Consider the following 20,142-nt stretch of genomic DNA (forward strand, 5'->3'; position numbering starts at 1 on the left):
ATCTAAATGAGTGATTTTAAAAATGGTTAGTGCTAACTACCAGAGCCAGCTAATAAAATTTCTTAAATATATTCTTTTTTTCCCCCCCTTTTTTCTTTCTGAAGCTGGAAACGGGGAGAGACAGTCAGACAGACTCCCGTATGCGCCCGACCGGGATCCACCCGGCACGCCCACCAGGGGGCGATGCTCTGCCCCTCCGGGGAGTCACTCTGCCGCGACCAGAGCCACTCTAGCGCCTGGGGCAGAGGCCAAGGAGCCATCCCCAGCGTCCGGACCATCTTTGCTCCAATGGAGCCTTGGCTGCGGGAGGGAAAGAGAGAGACAGAGAGGAAGGGGGGGGGGGTGGAGAAGCAAATGGGCGCTTCTCCGTTGTGCCCTGGCCTTGAATTGAACCCAGGTCCCCCGCACACCAGGCCGATGCTCTACCGCTGAGCCAACCGGCTAGGGCTAAATATATTCTTTTAAAAAGCTGACCCCTTGCCTGCACCTCTCAACCACAGGGCCCCGATTGTCCAGTGTGGCTCCTTTTTCTAATTTACATAAAGATACTGCACAGGCTAGTGGTGACACTGCTAAATGTGAAACAGGCAGAGACAGAAAGCATGACATGTCTAGAATATGCTAAGTAAGATATTATCACAAGTTTAAAATGTCTGGAATAATTAAACATTTCTGTATCTCATACCACATTTTTTTTTTCCTATTTCAGAACCCCCTTTTTTAATAGCTATAAAGCAGTCTGGTCAATCAGCAAACAGAATGGATCTTTAACGTAAGCGATAGTTTAATTTTCAAGACTTGTTTAGCCCCATTGCTGATCTCCCAGACAAACTGTTTCCAAATCGTCAGCTAACTATCTTGAAATATCTGAGTTCAATACATTAGGAAGAAAAGAGGCAGACTGGACTTATTACACCTTAGGAAATTATTACTAGTAGTGACATTAAATATTGTCAGAAATCTAAAAGAAATATTCTTTCTCTTAACTCCAATTAGACTTGATTTCAAAATTACTATTAATTTTACATTAACAAAATAATTTTTTGTTTTGTTTTGTATTTGGCCAGGGGCAGACTTAGCGAAGAAATAAATCTCAAGTACTTTTAAGAAGCAAAGAGGCAGGATTACCTATCTGTCTCTACCAGTAAACCTCTTGTACTCAATCTCTTCTTATAAAGAAACTAATTTTTAGAATGCATATGATAGCTTTAAAAGTTTATGTTAATGTCTAAGGCACAATTTTTCTATATTTTCCAGTCTATTACCAAATTGGACATGTATTTCAAATTTCCAATAAGCATTGTAAATTAGTTATTAATTTTCTTTTTTTTTTTTTTTTTTTTCTATATTTTTCTGAAGGCGGAAACGGGGAGAGACAATCAGACAGACTCCCGCATGCGCCCGACCGGGATCCACCCGGCACGCCCACCAGGGGGCGATGCTCTGCCCCTCCGGGGTGTCACTCTGTTGTGACCAGAGCCACTCTAGCGCCTGGGGCAGAGGCCGAGGAGCCATCCCCAGCACCCGGGCCATCTTTGCTCCAGTGGAGCCTCGGCTGCGGGAGGGGAAGAGAGAGACAGAGAGGAAGGAGAAGGGGAGGGGTGGAGAAGCAGATGGGCGCTTCTCCTGTGTGCCCTGGCTGGGAATCGAACCCGGGACTCCTGCACGCCAGGCCGACGCTCTACCACTGAGCCAACAAGCCAGGGTCAAAGTTATTAATTTTCTAAAGTGCAGGTAACTCTTTTCTTCCATTTTCTCAGTTTTCGGTATACAGTTCAATAAATGGTGTTTAGCTGTTTATTCTTACATATGTTTACTTTATATTTTATTTACATTACACTGCATTATGAATTAGGTTTAGTCATTCCTCATGGAACTATTTGGTATTACATATTAACACATCTAAATGTAGAGAACAGAACTGAGAGGTCATTATAGGCCCTGAGTCATGCAGATTTGACTTCTAGTGCATGGTTGATTTTTTTATTACTCCCACACACATTAGTATTTCATGTTCATAGAGCAGCAACTACATCTTATAATCAACTACATTTGCAAGGAGCTTATTGTGAATTTATATAGTTTGTTTGCCTTTGTTTTTAACCTAGTATTCAATTATTTCATTTATTCCTTGTTGATAACATATATATATATATACTGAAAACGTCCAGGTAGGAAAACAGGTGCAGAAGTGTCAGCCAACCAGCATCCCCTAAAACTGGGAGGAGCATGTATTTCATTTAGAGACAATTTGATGTGTTAAGACCTTTCCCTGGAACTTCTGGAAAAAAAATTCTTACTCTTTCTGTTTTTTGGGGGGGTGTTTTTTTTTTTTTTTGTATTTTTGTATTTTTTCCAAAGTTAAAAGTCGAGAGGCAGTCAACTGCAGCATGTGCCCGACTGGTATCCACCCGGCATGCCCACCATGGGGCGATGCTCTGCCCATCTGGTGCATTGCTCCATTGCAGCTGGAGCCATTTTAGCACCGGAAGCAGAGGCTATGGAGCCATCCTCAGAACCTGGGCCAACTTTGCTTCAATGGAGCCTTGGCTATGAGAGGGGAAGAGAGAGGCAGAGAGAAAGGAGATGGGGAAGGGTGAAGAAGCAGAAGGGTGCTTCTCCTGTGTGCCCTGGCAGAGAATCGAACCCAGAACTTCCACAAGCCAGGCCGATGCTCTACCGCTGAGCAAACCAGCCAGGGCCTCTTTCTCTGGTATTTTTTACTTTTTAATTTTACAACTATTTGGGGAAAACCTAGGTAAGAATAGAGATAATTCAGAAGAAGTTAAGCTGAGAGGTAAAAAAAAAAAATACACTCAATTGATACTTAATTTTTTTTAAACAAACACTTGTGTAGTGCCAGACACAGATTGAAGCACTTTATAAATATAACTAATCTAATCATCTTAACAAATAATGAAACTGAGACGTATTAAGGGGGTACTATTATAACCTTTACTTCATAATTGAGGAAACTGAGGCACAGAGAAATTAAGGAACTTGCCTAATGTCAAACAGCTAATAAGTGATGGAGCAGGAATTTGGACCCAAGTAATATGTCTTCATTTTCTGTGCTTAGACACTATGCTAGACACATACTTTGTGCCCTTATATCAGTGGTAAGGTAATACATACTTAAAAATGAGTTCTAGGAAAAAAAGGAAGGAAGGAAGGAAGGAAGGAAGGAAGGAAGGAAGGAAGGAAGGAAGGAAGGAAGGAAGGAAGGAAGGAAGGGAGAAAGGGAGGGAGGGAGGGAGGAAGGAAGGAAGGAAGGAAGGAAGGAAGGAAGGAAGGAAGGAAGGAAGGAAGGAAGGAAATTGGCATTTGCCAATTTTCCTGGCATAAATATTTTCATTATGGCTAATTTTTGAGCTACTAACATGACATCATGTGGTTAGCTATATTACTAAAAATTTAATAATCGAAGAGTTAGTATAAGTCAGCTTCTGAATATGCCACTGGAGTGTACATCAAACATTCCTTCCATATGATTGCCTTTTGGTGAATTTTAATGTTGCTTTTAGGTTCAGTCACTTTTGGTTGGGTTTTCTGTCTTTTGCAACATTAGAGTTCTGACTGATTCTAAGTCTAATGAGTAATGCAACACTTCCACAGGATTGATTGTTTTGTCATTATATTAGACCTCTATAATAACCTCACGAGACAGTCAAATTACCCAATAGGTTTATCATCTTACTAATCAGAAACTGAGGCTTCAGTTGGTTATACATGTGGTTTATATAGTACTAGCCAAATAATTTGCCAGACTTAGTACAAAATAGAAATGTAGGATATCTTTTTAAGAAATTATTAAGAAACGCAAGATGATGACAGTAAAGAATTAAGCTATGTATGAGGTCCTTGTAAGAATGGGCCCCCATGACAATGCCCAGCCATACTCTCATGAAGATGGCCCTGTGTCTATGTCATTTCAGCTGCTGACTGGTGGGGCCTATGAACTTGGATCTACAAGTCCCCATGGCCCTTACACTGTACTTTACGGCCTCCCTGCAAAGTAAAGGCTCTGTGAATACATCACTTACATTTCTATGTCAGTTTTGTTACTTAAATTATTAATGATAACTGTATTCATTTTGACTAATTTCAAGTAAAAACACATGATTGACTCAAAGACCCCTATGTTGCAAAAGCTCTATAGGAGATCACAAGTACATCTAATCTTAATGTTTTATTTACATTGTGTTTCCTTTAGGTAAAATTAAAGTAAATCTTACATAAGTGTGTTATGCTACTTATATCACACATTTTTTACTTTGAAGACAAAGCCAGATAGAGAAAGCAATACTCTCACATATCAGATTTTTAATCATTCTATCTGATATACTCCGCCCACTGAACACACCCAATTGCCTTATTTTTTAAAACTTAGGCAACTCTAAATATCCTAGGGAATTTAAAAGAAAAATAACCCACTTTTATCACCCACTACAAAATTTCAGAAATACTCTTATTATTTCTTCCTCATGGTAAACATGGGCCTAAGTAAAGCTGTTTGCAATGAAATTACTTTTTTCAAAGTGCTAAACTCAGTCTAATGAGTTTTAATATTTGGCTTCTCATATTCAAAAATCATTATATCCCATGATTAATACTTAGCTATGATGGAAGAATAAAGTGTGTGTGTGGAGGGAATCTCTTATATAAGGTAACAGTATTCAGTTTGATATAATATCTGGATTCTACTAGTCAATGTTTGATGATTTTTAAAGAAAACAGAAAACATGCCACAATAAACAGCTGAATAACACTCCAGATTTAATCTGTGCCAACAACCAGCAGATTATTTTCTTGGAATTATAATAACCTAGTAGTAGAGTTTTGATGTAAACTGTACTCAACATTTTATTTACCTATTGACTAACCTAAGCTATTTAATTTTTATTTATTTTTGAAACATTAGATGCCAAGAGGAAAAACTTTCCACTATGGTTCCAAAGAAATGTGGCAAAATGCTCCACGTAAGTACATCAATACATTTAATTTGCTTTAAAAATAGTTTTCACGACTTACATTTAACCATGTAAGTTGTGAAACCATAATAAGTATCTTAGAAGAAAACATAGGCAGTAAGCTCTCCAACATCTCTCGCAGCAATATATTTGCCGATTTGTCTCTACGGGCAAGTGAAATAAAAGACAGGATAAACAAATGGGACTATATCAAACCAAAAAGCTTCTTCACAGCTAAAGACAATAAGAACAGAATAAAAAGACAAACTACACCATGGGAGAATATATTTGACAATAAGTCTGATAAGGGGTTAATAACCAAAATTTATAAAGAACTTGTAAAACTCAATACCAGGACATACAGATGGCCAATAGGCATATGAAAAAATGCTCAACATAACTAATCATTAGAGAAATGCAAGTTAAAACCACAATGAGATATCGCCTCACAACAGCCAGAATGGCGCTCATCAATAAAACAACCCAGAATAAGATCTGGCTAGGATGTGGAGAAAAGGGAACCCTCCTGCACTGCTGGTGGGAATGCAGACTGGTGCAGCCACTGTGGAAAACAGTATGGAGATTCCTCAAGAAATTAAAAATTGAACTGCCTTTTGACCCAGCTATACCACTGTTAGAAATATACCCCAAGAACACCATAGCACTGTTTGAAAAGAAGAAATGCACCCCCATGTTTATGGCAGCATTGTCCACAATAGTGAAGATCTGGAAACAGCCCAAGTGTCCATCAGAGGACGAGTGGATTAAAAAGCTTTGGTACATATATACTATGGAATACTACTCAACCATAAGAAATGATGACATCGGATCATTTACAACAACATGGATGGATCTTGATAACATTATACTGAGCGAAATAAGTAAATTAGAAAAAACTAAGAACTGTATGATTCCATACAGAGGTGGCACATAAAAATGAGACTCAGAGACATGGACCATAGTGTGGGAGTTATGGGGTGTGGGGGAGGAGATTGAGAGGGTTGGGGAGGTGAGGGGCACAAAGAAAACCAGTTAGAAGGTTTTGAAAGACAATTGGACTTTGGGTGATGGGAATACAGCATCATCAAATGTCAAAATAACCTAGAGATATTTTCTCTGAACATATGTACCCTGATTTATCAATGTCATCCCATTAAAATTAATTAAAAAATAGTTTTCAAAAGATTTAAAATTTACCATTTTTGTTAATGAGAAGTGAAAATAAATGTATCACTAAAGAGGCGGGGTGTGGTAGGGGCAGTTCCAACATCGGTAATGAGATGGGATCATTTCAATGCTCTATGATTTACCCTGAACTACAGGATTACCTGCTCAGATCGGTTCTGATGCTGGTACTGGTACTGAGAAAAGGTATTACAAGAAGAAGCAATTTTGTCCTTTTCAAATTGTTTCTTCACTCTGGCCAAACCACCAGGAACTGTGCACATGTCTGGTTCCTCCATCATCTAGGACAATTCAATAAAAAAAAGAAAAAATCAACTTCATATTTTCTCAGAATAGGATTCTCCAACTATTTTTTAATAGTTGACAATTATTGATGGGTGATATATTTAAAAAGATATTAATATACACAATTATTTCAGTAGTCCCTTAAAGAATCCCTTAATAAAAACATTCTATGTTATTTTCTCATTTATCTGCCCTTTGATATACATTATAAACATATTCAACATATTAAGTTAGGTCTCTTTCTCTCAGGTTTTGATGCCTAGAGATTAGCACTATTAGAATATATTTCTCTAATAATACACAAACTAGTAGAAATTAGAGTGGATTCAATTTTAACTCAATAAGGTTGTCATTAAAACCTAAAATGTTATAAACAACACATTAAGAATATTAAAAAAATTTGATGGACCTGGCTGGGTGGCTCAATGGATAGAGTGTTCCTGGGGCATGCTAAGGTCATGGGTTCAATCCCTGGTCAGGGCATATGTGAGAAGCAATCGAGTGCACAACTAAATAGAACAATTAGGTAGAACAATGAGTTGATACTTCTCTCTCTTTCTCTCTCTCTCTCTCTCACTTTCTTCCTCTTCCTGTCTCCCTCATTCCCTCTCTCTCAAATCAAGAGAAAAATTAAAAAAAAAAAACCCCAAAACACACATTTGACTCACTCCAAAATGTGTTTAAAACATCACAGATAAACAAAATAACCTCGGGGTAGCTCTTACTCAAAAATATTAATATCAGCAATAATAACAAATACTAGATACATAGTACACGGTGAGTTGCTATGTCATTTGATGCTTCTCCATATACTATGAGATATGGACACTTATCTTGATTTTAAAATGAGGAAATTGAGAGTTGGAAAAGTAAGCCTGCTAAATTCTCACAGCTCGGATGTGAGTATTGGAGCTGGAATATGAACTCCTATCTGTCTGTCTTAATCACAGCTGACTGGCTTAATCATTCTTAGCCTTAAAGGACAGGCAAAAAAAAATTAGCTATACTACTACTCCAACACTTAGCTCAGCATTGGTGTGTGAGAACAGGGGAAGTGGTGGGAGTTATGATTATATGGGTCCTAGTCTATCATTGGCATTTTATAGATGAGAGAGTCTGTTTCAATAGGCAATGTTTAGAATAACTTGAAGAACACTGAGGAGTCTTTTCAGATTTTTACGTCCCAGTGAGAAGTGCTGCAACTCAAGGGCTTTGCTTCTGATACTTTAGCACAGCCCCGAGCCCAGCAGGCACTCAAGCCTGGGTGAGAGAGAAAGACAACTCTCCTTCCCTTCCTTAGGTCTCCTCAAAACTGGAAGAGACTCAGCAACAACACTTCAAACCCCAGTGGGTCTCCCGAGGTCTGGCCCAGTCCTGATGGAACCTTGGAAGCCTTGAGCCATGGAAGTACCTGGATGCCTGGGATGCCAGTGAGCTGAGGTCCCCACACCATGGACTGTGGGCCTCTGTGGACCTGGGATTATCACCCCAATATGCATTCCTTCCCTCAAACAGATCCTAAAAATACAACATTCTTGGGGTTTCCCAGGTTCCAGAATATTGCAGACTAAATTCATACTCAAGGTTATCCGAATTCTAGCAAATATTCAAGTGGTTGCTTTATTAACTTCGTAACCTTTCCCCAAGGACAGGGCCTATTCAATAGTTAAGAATGTACACATTGGCAGTATGAGAAAGAGGGACAAGTTGTACACTTATATGTACTAGATACATATTCTATCAGACTCTGCAACAAACTTCAAACGTAAGTCCTGGCCAATTACTGCCATTTGATACATGTTTAAGTCATGATAAAGTATGGCAGCCCTTTTCAAATTTAATATTATGAAGAGGAAGGGAAAATTAAGGCTAAGATTTTTTTTTTACCCCCTTGTCACTTAACTTACATATGTGGCCTTCCTCAATTGATCATATTGATATATAGAAAATACAGTGGGGCAAAAGTAGGTTTATAGTTGTAAGTACAGGAAACAGTTTATTCTTGTATTATTATTTATTACTTATTTTACTATTTATTAGTATTATAACTATAAAACTACTTTTGTCACACCTTGTATATAAATATTAAATTATAGAAATTAAGGTAATTATTGTGAGGAAGAATTTTACTCTCTCCAATAATTATAAACAATGGACAGAATCACATGCTAATTAATCTGGCAAACCCCAGTAAATATCTTAGTATAACCAAGTATCCTTTCCTAGTTTGTGTATTTTCTCAAAAAATATTAGTTTCTATACTGAACAGGTTGGCTCTCATCTGCCAAATGGAAAAAACAAACAAACAACAGATATACCTGTTTCTTTCCTTCAGCATTGTGCTTTGGAATCAGCAAATTAGATATGCTGAAATGCACACAGTTGATTATTTTTACTGTCATACTTCCACTCTCCCTAACATCTCTGGTGCTGCTGTCATACTACAGTTGCTGTCCACACACCAAACGGAGGCAGCTCCTTTAAGCTGCAGTTTAGTGGTAGTGGTAAAGTTTTCTTGTTCAGCTAAGATGGTAAATGAAGTCTTCACATGTAGACGCAGGACAGTCTGTAGCCATAAATTGGCTCAGATGGAGATCATGTCCCGTGGTTTTGCCTTGTTTAGCACTATGTATTAAACATCCCTAATAATTCGTGATCTTGTAAATGACCACTTAACTTAGATTGCTTTGTTTTGAACTTTTTAATGTTTATTCTTATTCTAGGTTTCTTATTGTTGGAGTCAGAAGATTTAGAATCTAATGGATATGCCAATAATAAAGTTATCTTACGAAGTTAGTTTAAATATCCAACATAGAACCTCCCTGATATTGTTAGTTTAATAAGAAAATAGCCTATACTTAAAGTTAGGTAACTATTCTACATAATCACCAATTTCCTTTATAAAGAACTGTCCTTGGATTCTGGGACATAATAGAAATAACATAAGTTGGGGAGTTGGACATACAGTGATTCTAATTCCAGTTCTGACAATTACAACTTTGGACGTTCCTGAACCTCAATTTTATTTCCCATAAACTGAGAATAATAATTTTTTTTCAAAGATTTCTTGTGAGTGTTAAAAAAAAAGATAAAGGAAATAAAATTGCACAGCACAGAATCTGGCATTTTAATATATTTCTTGACAACTGTTTCTTTCCCTTTCTCTTCTAGGGAGCTTCTGCAGTCTGCTGCCTTTTAATGAGCATGACTTTCATCTGGGTTCAACCAAATGCCATCTGGCTGAGTCTAGGACAATAGGAAACTGATCATTGTCATCTATGTTGATGTGATTGAAATATAATAGTTACAATTTGAGTCTGAATAAGTGATTTCAGCTTTTACACATGAAATATTTGGTTCATTTGTTGTATAGACAGAAATTTGATCACAAGCAGTTTCCATGCTTTTAAAAATTTGAACAAGCATTTGATACAGCTGACCAAATAAGGCCGTTGTGGTTTTTTAAAAAATTTTCTTCAGATATTTACCAGGACTATCTGAGCTAATGTAATTCTTTTTCTTTCCCTCATAATATTTACATAGGGCCAAACCCCAAAATAGGGCATTTGCTGAGCCAGGGATGCTTTCTTGTATGAGAGGAGGCAGTTAAATATAGTTAACAGAGTATCTAAGTCAAGAGAATAGAAATTTAATGTGGTTTGTCACAATTTACATGGTTTCCATAAATTTTACTTTTCCTTAGTTATATGTCCTAATAAATGAAGGATGGTTAACTAAATAACCAATCTTTAACTAGGTATTTTCAAAATGAGCTTGTTTCCCCAAGCATCATTTCTCCAATTTAGACACTAATTTGTATGAAGTTCCTTAATGAACCAGCAGGGGGTACTATCTAAGAAGACTGGCAACTGGTAGGAGGTGCTGGAGTGATACTATTTCTTTGCCATGTGATCTCAGGACTTATGTCATTTCTTTATATTCATTCAAAATTTATCTGCATCTAAAATGGATTTTAATGACTATGTAAAAACTTAAATGTCATCTAGAATTGTAACATTGTAAGTGAGTTTGGCACAGTCAGCTTTGTCTCTAAATAATTGTAAAAAAGAATGCTAAGAACAGCTATTTTAGAATACCATGCTTTTTGGCTATTCTCTCTCTCTTTTGGTTAAATGAACAATTTCACTAATATGGTGACTGTAATTATAAAATAAGATCTTTATATTCCATTAAGCTATAAAGCTGCTACTAATAAAATGACTCATCAAATCCTGTGGCTAGAAGGCCACAGAATATGGAATACAACTAATTCTTTTATTCAAAAGACTTTATTATGCGTTGGTTCTAAGAATTGGTGGTCTTACTGAATCCTGCTGTTTCCTATAATCGTAATTGGTTTAGCAGAGCGCCAGTGCCTACATTGCTAATCTCCTTCATTTATATGTTGATTAACCTACATCTAATGGATTTAGTACATACAGAGAAATGAAAAAAGCAAAAGAAATTATACTGTCAGTGAATTTAAATGAACTATACTTGAGACCAAGGAGGGAGGCATGCAGGCCCACATTTTTAAAATTTGAAATTAATTCCCGACTTTCCCGAGGAGAATAGCTATAGGTTAAATGATAATGATGACAACAATAACACATTTATATGACACCTTATGGTTTACACATAAATTATCTTTGACTCCTCACTAAGATGCTCTATGGTAGATGGCTATTCCCATTTTTCAGGTAAGGAAACTGAAGCTCTGAATGCGGTTAAGGTAGTAGCCCAAATTCACAAAGTTAGTAAGTATCAGAGCTGAAGCTTAAATTTAGATCCTCCCAATTTGATACACACATTTCTGTGCCTTTTCTACTTTATTCCATTGTGCAATAGCACTCCTATATTGCAGTAAAAGGAGGGTATGTGAAGAGAAGACAACAAGCACATTGCCTAATACCAAACCACCAGAAGCAGCTTACATTGGCAGAGAAGCTGCGGCAGTCACCCTTGGAAACAGCTGCTTGGTACCTCGCCATCCGCTCCTTTAATGACACCAAATCCTGGAGGTCTGATACACCCTCAGTCAATGCAGCACTGTCTTCTACAAATCCACTTGCAGGCTGAGTAGGGCCAATAGTCACTGAAAAGAAATGTAGCATGCTCAGATAGGTGTCAGGCTTTGTAAAGAAAGTAGCATCAACTTATGAACAGTGAAGGCATTTAAAATATCTGGTCACAAAACAGACTGCAATGTTTCACAGTATTTTCTTTTCTTTCAATCATTCTTTCTTTTTTTTTCCCCCCTTTCTTTTTCCAAGTGAGAGGAGGGGAGTTAGAGAGACAGACTCCTGTATGCTCCCCAACAGGGATCCACCCAACAACCCTTGTCTGGGGCCGATGCTGTGGCCATTAGGGACCATGCTTGCAACTGAGCTATTTTTTGCACCTGAGGCAGAGGCTCCAAGGAGCTATCCTCAGTGCCCAGCAGAGGTGCTCGAATCAATCGAGCCATACCTGCGGGAGGTGAAGAGAGAGAAAGAAAAGGTGAGTGGGAGAGGTGGAGAAGCAAATGGTTTCTTCTCCTTTGTGCTCTCACAGAGAATCAAACCTAGGACATCCACATACTGGGCCAACACTCTTTAACACTGAGCCAATGTCAGGGCTGTTTCACAGTATTTTAGATAGTTCACGGTTAACCTCTTTTCTTCAAGTGTCAAGCAAAGCTACAAAATACCTATATAGGAGCATATGCTTATACAAACATCAAAAGAAAATGTTGTGGCTCCTACTCTTGCAATTATTCTGATGAGAGTTATTTATTAAGAGATACATAGGCCTTAGCTGGTTGGCTCAGTGGGAGAGCGTCCGCCTGGCGTGCAGGAGTCCTGGGTTTGATTCCCGGCTAGCGCCCATCTACTTTCCACCCCTCCCCCTCTCCTTCCTCTCTGTCTCTCTCTTCCCCTCTCACAGCCGAGGCTCCACTGGAGCAAAGATGGCCTGGGCGCTGGGGATGGCTCTGTGGCCTCTGCCTCAGGCGCTAGAATGGCTCTGGATGCAACAGAGCGATGCCCCAGATGGGCAGAGCATCGCCCCCTGGTGGGCATGCCAGGTGGATCCCTGTCGGGCACATGCGGGAGTCTGTCTGACTGCCTCCCCGTTTCCAGCTTCAGAAAAATGAAAAAAAAAAAAGTTATACATAATGTTAATTATAAACATTTCTGAAGCACTGTGTGTTGGATTCATGCTAAATGCTTTCAGAGCATTATGACATTTACTCCTCTGATCATCTCATAAGATAGAGCTATTATTTTCTAAAATTCATAGATAAAAATGCAGTCAAAATTAAAAAACTTTTTTATGATTACACAATTAACAACTGGCAGATCTAATGGTTGAATTTAACCTTTAGCAAGTCTAAAAATATTTTTTCCCTTCTCTGTCCACCCCCAACCCTCAAGAAGATAGAGCTAGCTAAAATATGTGAATGCTATGAGAATTGTAGACCATTTTTTTCTTTTACTCATAGATACATGTTACATAAGATATATATATCTTTGGCTAATCTCTTCACCTTCGATTATCCAGTACTATGGGAAAAAACTGTGAATCACCTGTTTTCCCACTGAAGCCATTTGTCTGACAAAAATAGAGGGTGGAAAGATTTCATACTTGAAAGTAGAGCAAAAAACTGACTTCATGACCACAGGCTAACAGTTAATAGAGGCAGAAAGGTCTTAGAGATCACATAGTCTTCCCTAGTCTAACCAGCTCCTTTTAGGTATAAGGGAATATGTCTAAATGTCTAAAAGGAACACAAGGACCCACCATGTAATTTTCCATGGTTAATTACATGTGTCTGACCTGGTTTCAAAACTAGGTTTTATATTTTATATAGTGTTTTTTGTTACCACTCTGCTTGATAGTTTACTGTTTGCTCTTAAAGAATATTGTAATTCCAAAATCATTTCAATCAAATATTTTTGGGACCAATTAGTATATGAAATATACATACATACATACATATATATATATGTTTATTCATTACTTATTCGTGCACCCCTTGCCTTTCACCTTAGGAATGACAGTATGTGGGACTCATAGAGTAGAGCTCTTTTGTGTACTCTGTAATTTGGGTTGTTTTTATTTAATTACTGTGATTAAAGAACCCTAAGTAACTGATAGCCAAGTTGTTTTTTCCCTTCCCTGTTCCTCTACCTTCTCCTCCAATCCCCACCTTGAACTATCATATTTAATTTTTTGCTTTAGTTTCTTTAAGGTTGATGTACACACCAGCAGCTGAAAACAATTGGACCCAGAAAATATTAAAAATCATTTCTGGCCTGACCAGGCAGTGGCGCAGTGGATAGAGCATCAGACTGGGATGCAGAGGACCCAGGTTCGAGACCCCGAGGTTGCCAGTTTGAGCGCAGGCTCATCTGGCTTGAGCAAAAAGCTCACCAGCTTGAACCCAAGGTCGCTGGCTTGAGCAAGGGGTTATTTGGTCTGCTGAAGGCAAGGCACATATGAGAAAGCAATCAATGAACAACTAAGGTGTCACAATGCGCAACGAAAAACTAATGATTGATGCTTCTTATCTCTTCGTTCCTGTCTATCTGTCCCTGCCTATCCCTCACTCTGACTCTCTCTCTGTCTCTGTAAAAAAAAAAAAAAAAAAAATCATTTCTGTTTTGACTCCTTGATTATTTGGTTTTCCATTGAGACTTTTTATTCAGATAGACATTTTAATATATTTTGATTAAAATTATAAATATATTTTATTCAACATGCTTTGAAAAAGATACAAAATATAAAGGAGTAAGAAGCTGTATCATGTGAATGCTGTGACGGTACAACACTGGTAGGTTTACAACAAATGTCAGTTATTTTTGAAGTTCACCTGTCATCCAAAACCTCATTCCCATACAACAGTACACTCTTTCAGTTGATTCTGACCAAAAGGGACTCTGACAATCCACTGAAAGTCTTCTACCGTACTTGCTGAAGAAAATACATATTCATTTTCCCCTGTATATTATCTATCTGCACAGGTGAGTTTACTTTGTATTCAACTGTCCTCTTCTTACTTTGTTATGAATAGTTACCATATAGCCCTGGCCGGTTGGCTCAGTGGTAGAGCATCGGCCTGGCTCGATTCTCTACCAGGGCACACAGGAGAGGCGCCCATCTGCTTCTCCACCCCTCCCCCTCTCCTTCCTTTCTGTCTCTCTCTTCCCCTCCCGCAGCCAAGGCTCCATTGGAGCAAAGATGGCCCGGGCGCTGGGGATGGCTCCATGGCCTCTGCCCAGGCACTAGAGTGGCTCTGGTTGCGGCAGAGCGATGCCCAGGAGGGGCAGAGCATCGGTCCCTGGTGGGCAGAGCGTCGCCCCCTGGTGGGCGCATGTGGGAGTCTGTCTGACTGTCTCTCCCCGTTTCTAGCTTCGGAAAAATACAAAAAAATAAAAATAAATAAATAAATAAATAATTACCATATAGATTTTATTGAACATGACTCCCTAAAGTTTTTCCACCTTAAAATATAAATTTTATTTTGTATATTATTCCTATAAAGATATTGTTAGATTCAGGGAGTACTGACATGCTGAGGCTGCCAAGAGTGTACAAGGTCCCTGTGACGCTGAGAACAAAGAGTTCAGCAACATCTTGCATTGAGTCAGAGACCCTTATCAGAAGTTTATGTTTGAAATTCTCCACTGAGTAATACCCTCCCCCCGTAACTGCGCACGACCTCCCTAGCTAATGACTAACAGCCACATCAGCTTCTGTATGAACCGCTTGCTTGCTATGCTATAAAAACCCCTAGACTGTAGGCGCTCGGTGTGACTCTTGTGACTGCCACCTGAGTTCACCCCTGTGCAGGTTTGTTTTGTTTTGTTTTGTTTTCTTTTCTTTTTCTCTTGGCCATAAAACTTTGTCTGAAACTCTCCAAACGTCTCCAGTGTTTGTTTTACCCGGCGAGTGCAACAATATCATTCTTTTATTAATCTTAACAGATAATCAGGAGTTTATGTTTGCTAAAATTTACAGATAGTATTTACTTTTCAATTATTCATTTTTTAAAATATTACTGAGATGTGCCCAAGATTAATAGTAATTCAGTGGCTTGATTATTAAGAGATTTGGATTCCATTGCCTTTTATTCTAATCACAGTAAAGATGTCACATATTAGTCTCTCTCTCTCTCTCTCTCTACCTTTCTTCTTTCCATTAGTAACTGTGCCTACTCAGGTAGCGTTGTGGTGTAGAAAACTTACCTTGAGCTAACAAACTGTGTCCATATTATTTCCTAACCTCCTAAGTGAATGTCTCATTGACTTCTTTATCTGTAAACCAAGGTGATGCTTCTTGCCCTGTCTACTGTAATACAGTGCACCTATCTGCTCCTAACTTGGTGCTGATGACACCTGATGTAATTTTTAAGATTGTTAAGACAGCCGCATTCTTAAACATGTGTGTGGAAGAGACAGGAACATTGTCACTGACCTCATAATGTATTATTTCAGAAGATTTGAATGCAACTGAGATTGAAATACAGTGTGAAATGAATTTAGGGTATCTTCAAAGAGAAAGAAAAGGAAGAAGAACAATAAAGCTACTACTGTGATAAAATGCCTGGAAAAATAGGGAATGATGGGATCTGAAAATATGCAAATCAGACAGTGGAGAAACATGCTTTATAAGGCGAAAGTGGACTGTGAAAGAGAAGGGAAAAATAAAATTTTAGGTGATCATTTCTGTCAAAAAATTATATATATTAATATTATAAAATGATTATATTAGAATACTTGTTTCTGACATTTAGAGGTAATTTATTGAGCAGATGGATAAATGAAAATTCAAAGAAGTTCAGTGAATTCTTCCATTTTCAGAGCTTATAGAATAGCCAGGACAAGAATCCATAGCTCCCTAAATAGTAAATGTTTTCTTTTACTTGATGATAAGAAAATAACTCCTAATCCATAGAAAATATCAATTCTTTGTACAGTTGTCTCTCATCATATCATGGTTCACTTTTCATGGTCTCACTGTATCACATATTTTTAAATTGTATATATCTAATTTTGTATCTCAGATTTTTTGCTATATTATGGGATTTTGCGGTATACAGGTATTTTTATATATTTATTATTTTAATTATTTTGGTGGTAAAATAAGCATTTTCTAGCCTAAAAATTGATAACAATATAAAAATATTAATTAAAATATATTAAAAGAACATTAAATCAAAATAAAATATGTAGTGTGCAGCAGATGAATAGACAAAGATTCGCACGTGTGGAAAACACAGCTACAGCTGCTTCTGCTTGAGCTAGTTTGCCCACATGAGATCATACATAGAATACTATTGGCTGATGGATGGGAGGTGACCAACCAGAGCACTGTGTTCTGTACATATAAATAATAAAATAAATATAAGGTTGCTACTTAATGGATTTTCACCTATTGTGGGGGGTTCTGGAACCTAACCCCCGCGACTACTGTATAATAGAATAAATCCTATTTTAGACCAAAAAAAAAAAAAGGCTCTATGGAAAGTAACCGTACAGGAAATCTGATCATAAATTCTCAATTGGGCAGTTCATGGCAGGTAGTCATGCTCCAGGAATATAGCTTTTAAGTAAAAGGTTTATCTTAGCCTTAAGCAAGCTGTAAAGCCAGTAGCCACGGCCACCATCACAGCTGCCTGGCCCATGCAGGTTCACATTTGATTCGGACAGACGGTAATGAAACAATGGAGCCAAGAACTGGCAGGCCATTAGCTTTAATCCTAGCTTGCACCCAGAGGGCAAGAAATACACACAGTGAGAAAACGCTTCCCTTTCCATTCAGGGCTCCCAAAGCCACTGACTTATCTGAGTTTCCTAGAATCAAAGGTTTCTAGCTCACCAGCCTTATTCATCTCTGTTTCCCATCTCCTCTCTGCACAAACTGGCTTCTCCTTCAGCACTCTGCCATCTTGTCAGCTTCTCTTCTCCTCCACATGGCCTTTCTCTGCTGTCCTCCAGCATGGGCTTCTCTGCCCCATTTTATAGTGTAGAAATCAAAACCTTTAATCCAATATACAAACAAGGAAGTCTCTGATACAAAGTCACTTTTCTAAGGCATAATGAGATTCCTCATGAGAGTGCACCACCCCACATCATGCAACAGTCAAGGGTGTGGGGAAAAGCTTAGCTTTAAAACTAAGCCTTAGGCTATAATGACTTTGCCCCCTTACAGCCTGTCTCCCACACCCAAAGCGAGCAAATATATATGTCATATTTAAAAACTTATTTGACCAACAAAAGCCTTGTCCATTGTTTCTGTGAATCTAAATTGACATACCTTTGACATAAATTGTAATCACCCTTAATAAAGCACATAATCTTGTTAACTGTCCTGTAACCCAATACCTGGCTTGCTTGCCCCTCCTCCAGGTAGTCTTCCTTACATTCCCTCCTTAATTTCAAATGCATAAAAGAAGCTGAAAAACTGTCAAGGAGCATTTGGGCTCTTGCTCCTTGCCATATGTTGTCAGTTTGGCTCAAATAAACTCTTTCAGCAGAAAGAATATGTAGGGAGGTACTTTGAAAAAAGATAAATCACTAAAAAAAAAATTCAAGCTCTTATGAAAACTATTAGATAACAAGGTCAATAATGTCTTTTTATGAGAATTCTGAAGTTTTTTGGAAAAAAGATTTATAGTTTTTTTAAATAAAAAAATTTATATACTACAGATAAATCCAACTTATGTTATTTCATATTTTCTTAAATCATGAGAGGTTGTATAACTAAAGATTTATTGCTCCATCTCCAAATGTGAATTTTCTTATGTAGTTTTTGAAAACAAAGTAACTGACTAAATCAATTAACCAACAAAATATTCCCAGGTTAAATATTCATTCTGCCTTCTAGAATTTTAGTTTCTATGAAAAATTCAAATTTACAGCACTTTAAAAATAAGCATAGTGATTCAATATAAGGCAGAATACTCTTCTTATCTTGAACAATTGTTCACACACCTGTTGTCATTCACAGAAAGGACTGCATAGTCAGTCTTCCATATATACTTGGAAGCATTAATAAAATAGCTTTAAGAAGTCAGATATATAAAACAAGGAGGAATACTCAGTGCAATTAATACACTTCCTAATTTTACAATTTGTATTATCAGTGAAAGAATTCTTAGACATATGCAAAGACTAATATCATGAGATTTCAAAAAGGTCATTGCTACATTTGTTATAAACTCTTCCTCTAATGAGCTGTTCAGGGAATTTTATATAAGGAATTCAGTGGTTTATATAAATTATGTCTTTCAATATTAGAAAATCACAAATCTATACTTATTTCCTATTAAACAAATAATTATCTAAAAATCTGAAATAAAAGTTATAAATATGACCCTAAGATCTTTGTAGAGTAATAATTACTGGCAAAATCAGAACAATGTTTATTCAGAAGATGTCTAATGATGCCAAGTGCTTTGTCATGATATTATTTCTAAAGCAAGATTATAGGCCTGACCTGTGGTGGCTCAGTGGGGAAAGCATTGACCTGGAACATTGAGGACTCCAGTTTAAAACCCTGGGTTTGCCTGGTCAAGGCACATATGGGAGTTGATGCTTCCTGCTCCTGCCCCTTCTCTCTCTCTCTCCTCTCTAAAATGAATAAATAAAATCTAAAATAATAAAAATTAATTAAAGAAAAGATTTTTATCCAAGCATATTTTCTACATGTAAATATTTTCTTACTTTAAAAATTCAGAAAGTATATTCCCAAAATGTAGTTGTAGATAAAGTTTTATGGTAAAAATGATTGTGTAACAATACAATGTATATTATTGGATGAAAAATACATAGTAAATGCAGGTGCTTTAAAAGTGACTTACACCAATTATTTAAGTTTTCTGAGTCACCTTATTTCTTTTCCCTTTTGCCTACCCAATATAATGTGAAAGTTTATAGAATAAAGTACAAAATATTTTGACCTCTTTCTTTTATAAATCTTATTTATAGTTAGTGGGTTATAATGTTGCTATTAGCTGTGTCTGATTTACAGCAGAGATTTGGCTGAGGTGAAATCAGAAGAAGAGAAAGTTTTCAGAGACTAGAACAGAATGAGGATTATTAAAGTTCTCAGAAGAATTAAAATACACCTCGAACACAGTCAATAGAACATGCCACAGAAAAGAAACTCATGAACATATTAGCAATAACGTGAAAAAGATGAAAAAGAACAAATAGAAAAATTAAAATTATATGATAACATTATTTCAGTGAGAGGGTGGGGATTTGGAAGAACTATAAGATATAATGTGGGAACAATTTTCTGAAAATAAAATTTAGGTATAGATTAAGAATATTTACCATAATCCAGGAATAAAATTAATTTAAACACCAATATATCAGCAAATCCTGATAAAATATTTTATGCTCAAGGAAAAATTCTAAATTATTCAGACACATGAAGAGTTTCTGTGGTAAAGAAACAAAATTTAGACATCCACATCTCTTCTTTATAATGGAGAAAACTAAAAGGAATTAGAAAATTGGTTACTGTCACAGACATTTGGGTTTTGTGAACTGGAGTCTATATGAAGCCAAATTGATATTCATCTGAGAAGGCAATAAAAGTCAGACACAGTCAATGTAGCAAAATTCAGCCAGAAAGAAAACAATGGGCCTTAAAATAAAATACCTAAGGGAGAAGTAAAATGAAATATAATAGTCATGAAAATAAATACAGG

At 37.2% G+C, this 20,142-nt stretch overlaps 1 protein-coding gene across 2 annotated transcripts in view; it reads right to left on the minus strand.

Annotated features, from left to right (window-relative positions):
• The window catches only part of XIRP2 (xin actin binding repeat containing 2), an 84,578-nt gene that overhangs the window by 43,093 nt on the left and 21,343 nt on the right, over positions 1-20,142 (minus strand). The window contains exons 1-2 of one of the 2 annotated variants that reach the window (XM_066233529.1): positions 11,375-11,531; positions 6,299-6,436 (exon numbers count right to left, since the gene is read on the minus strand). In XM_066233529.1, the coding sequence (XP_066089626.1) occupies positions 6,299-6,436; positions 11,375-11,431 (195 nt within the window). In that variant the 5' untranslated portion in view covers positions 11,432-11,531. Of the gene's footprint in view, positions 1-6,298; positions 6,437-11,374; positions 11,536-20,142 lie in introns of those variants that run through there. The other variant, XM_066233528.1, reaches the window with a different exon arrangement.

The sequence above is a fragment of the Saccopteryx bilineata genome, chromosome 5, assembly GCF_036850765.1.
Source record: "Saccopteryx bilineata isolate mSacBil1 chromosome 5, mSacBil1_pri_phased_curated, whole genome shotgun sequence".
In the NCBI taxonomy this organism is placed as follows: Eukaryota; Metazoa; Chordata; class Mammalia; order Chiroptera; family Emballonuridae; genus Saccopteryx; species Saccopteryx bilineata.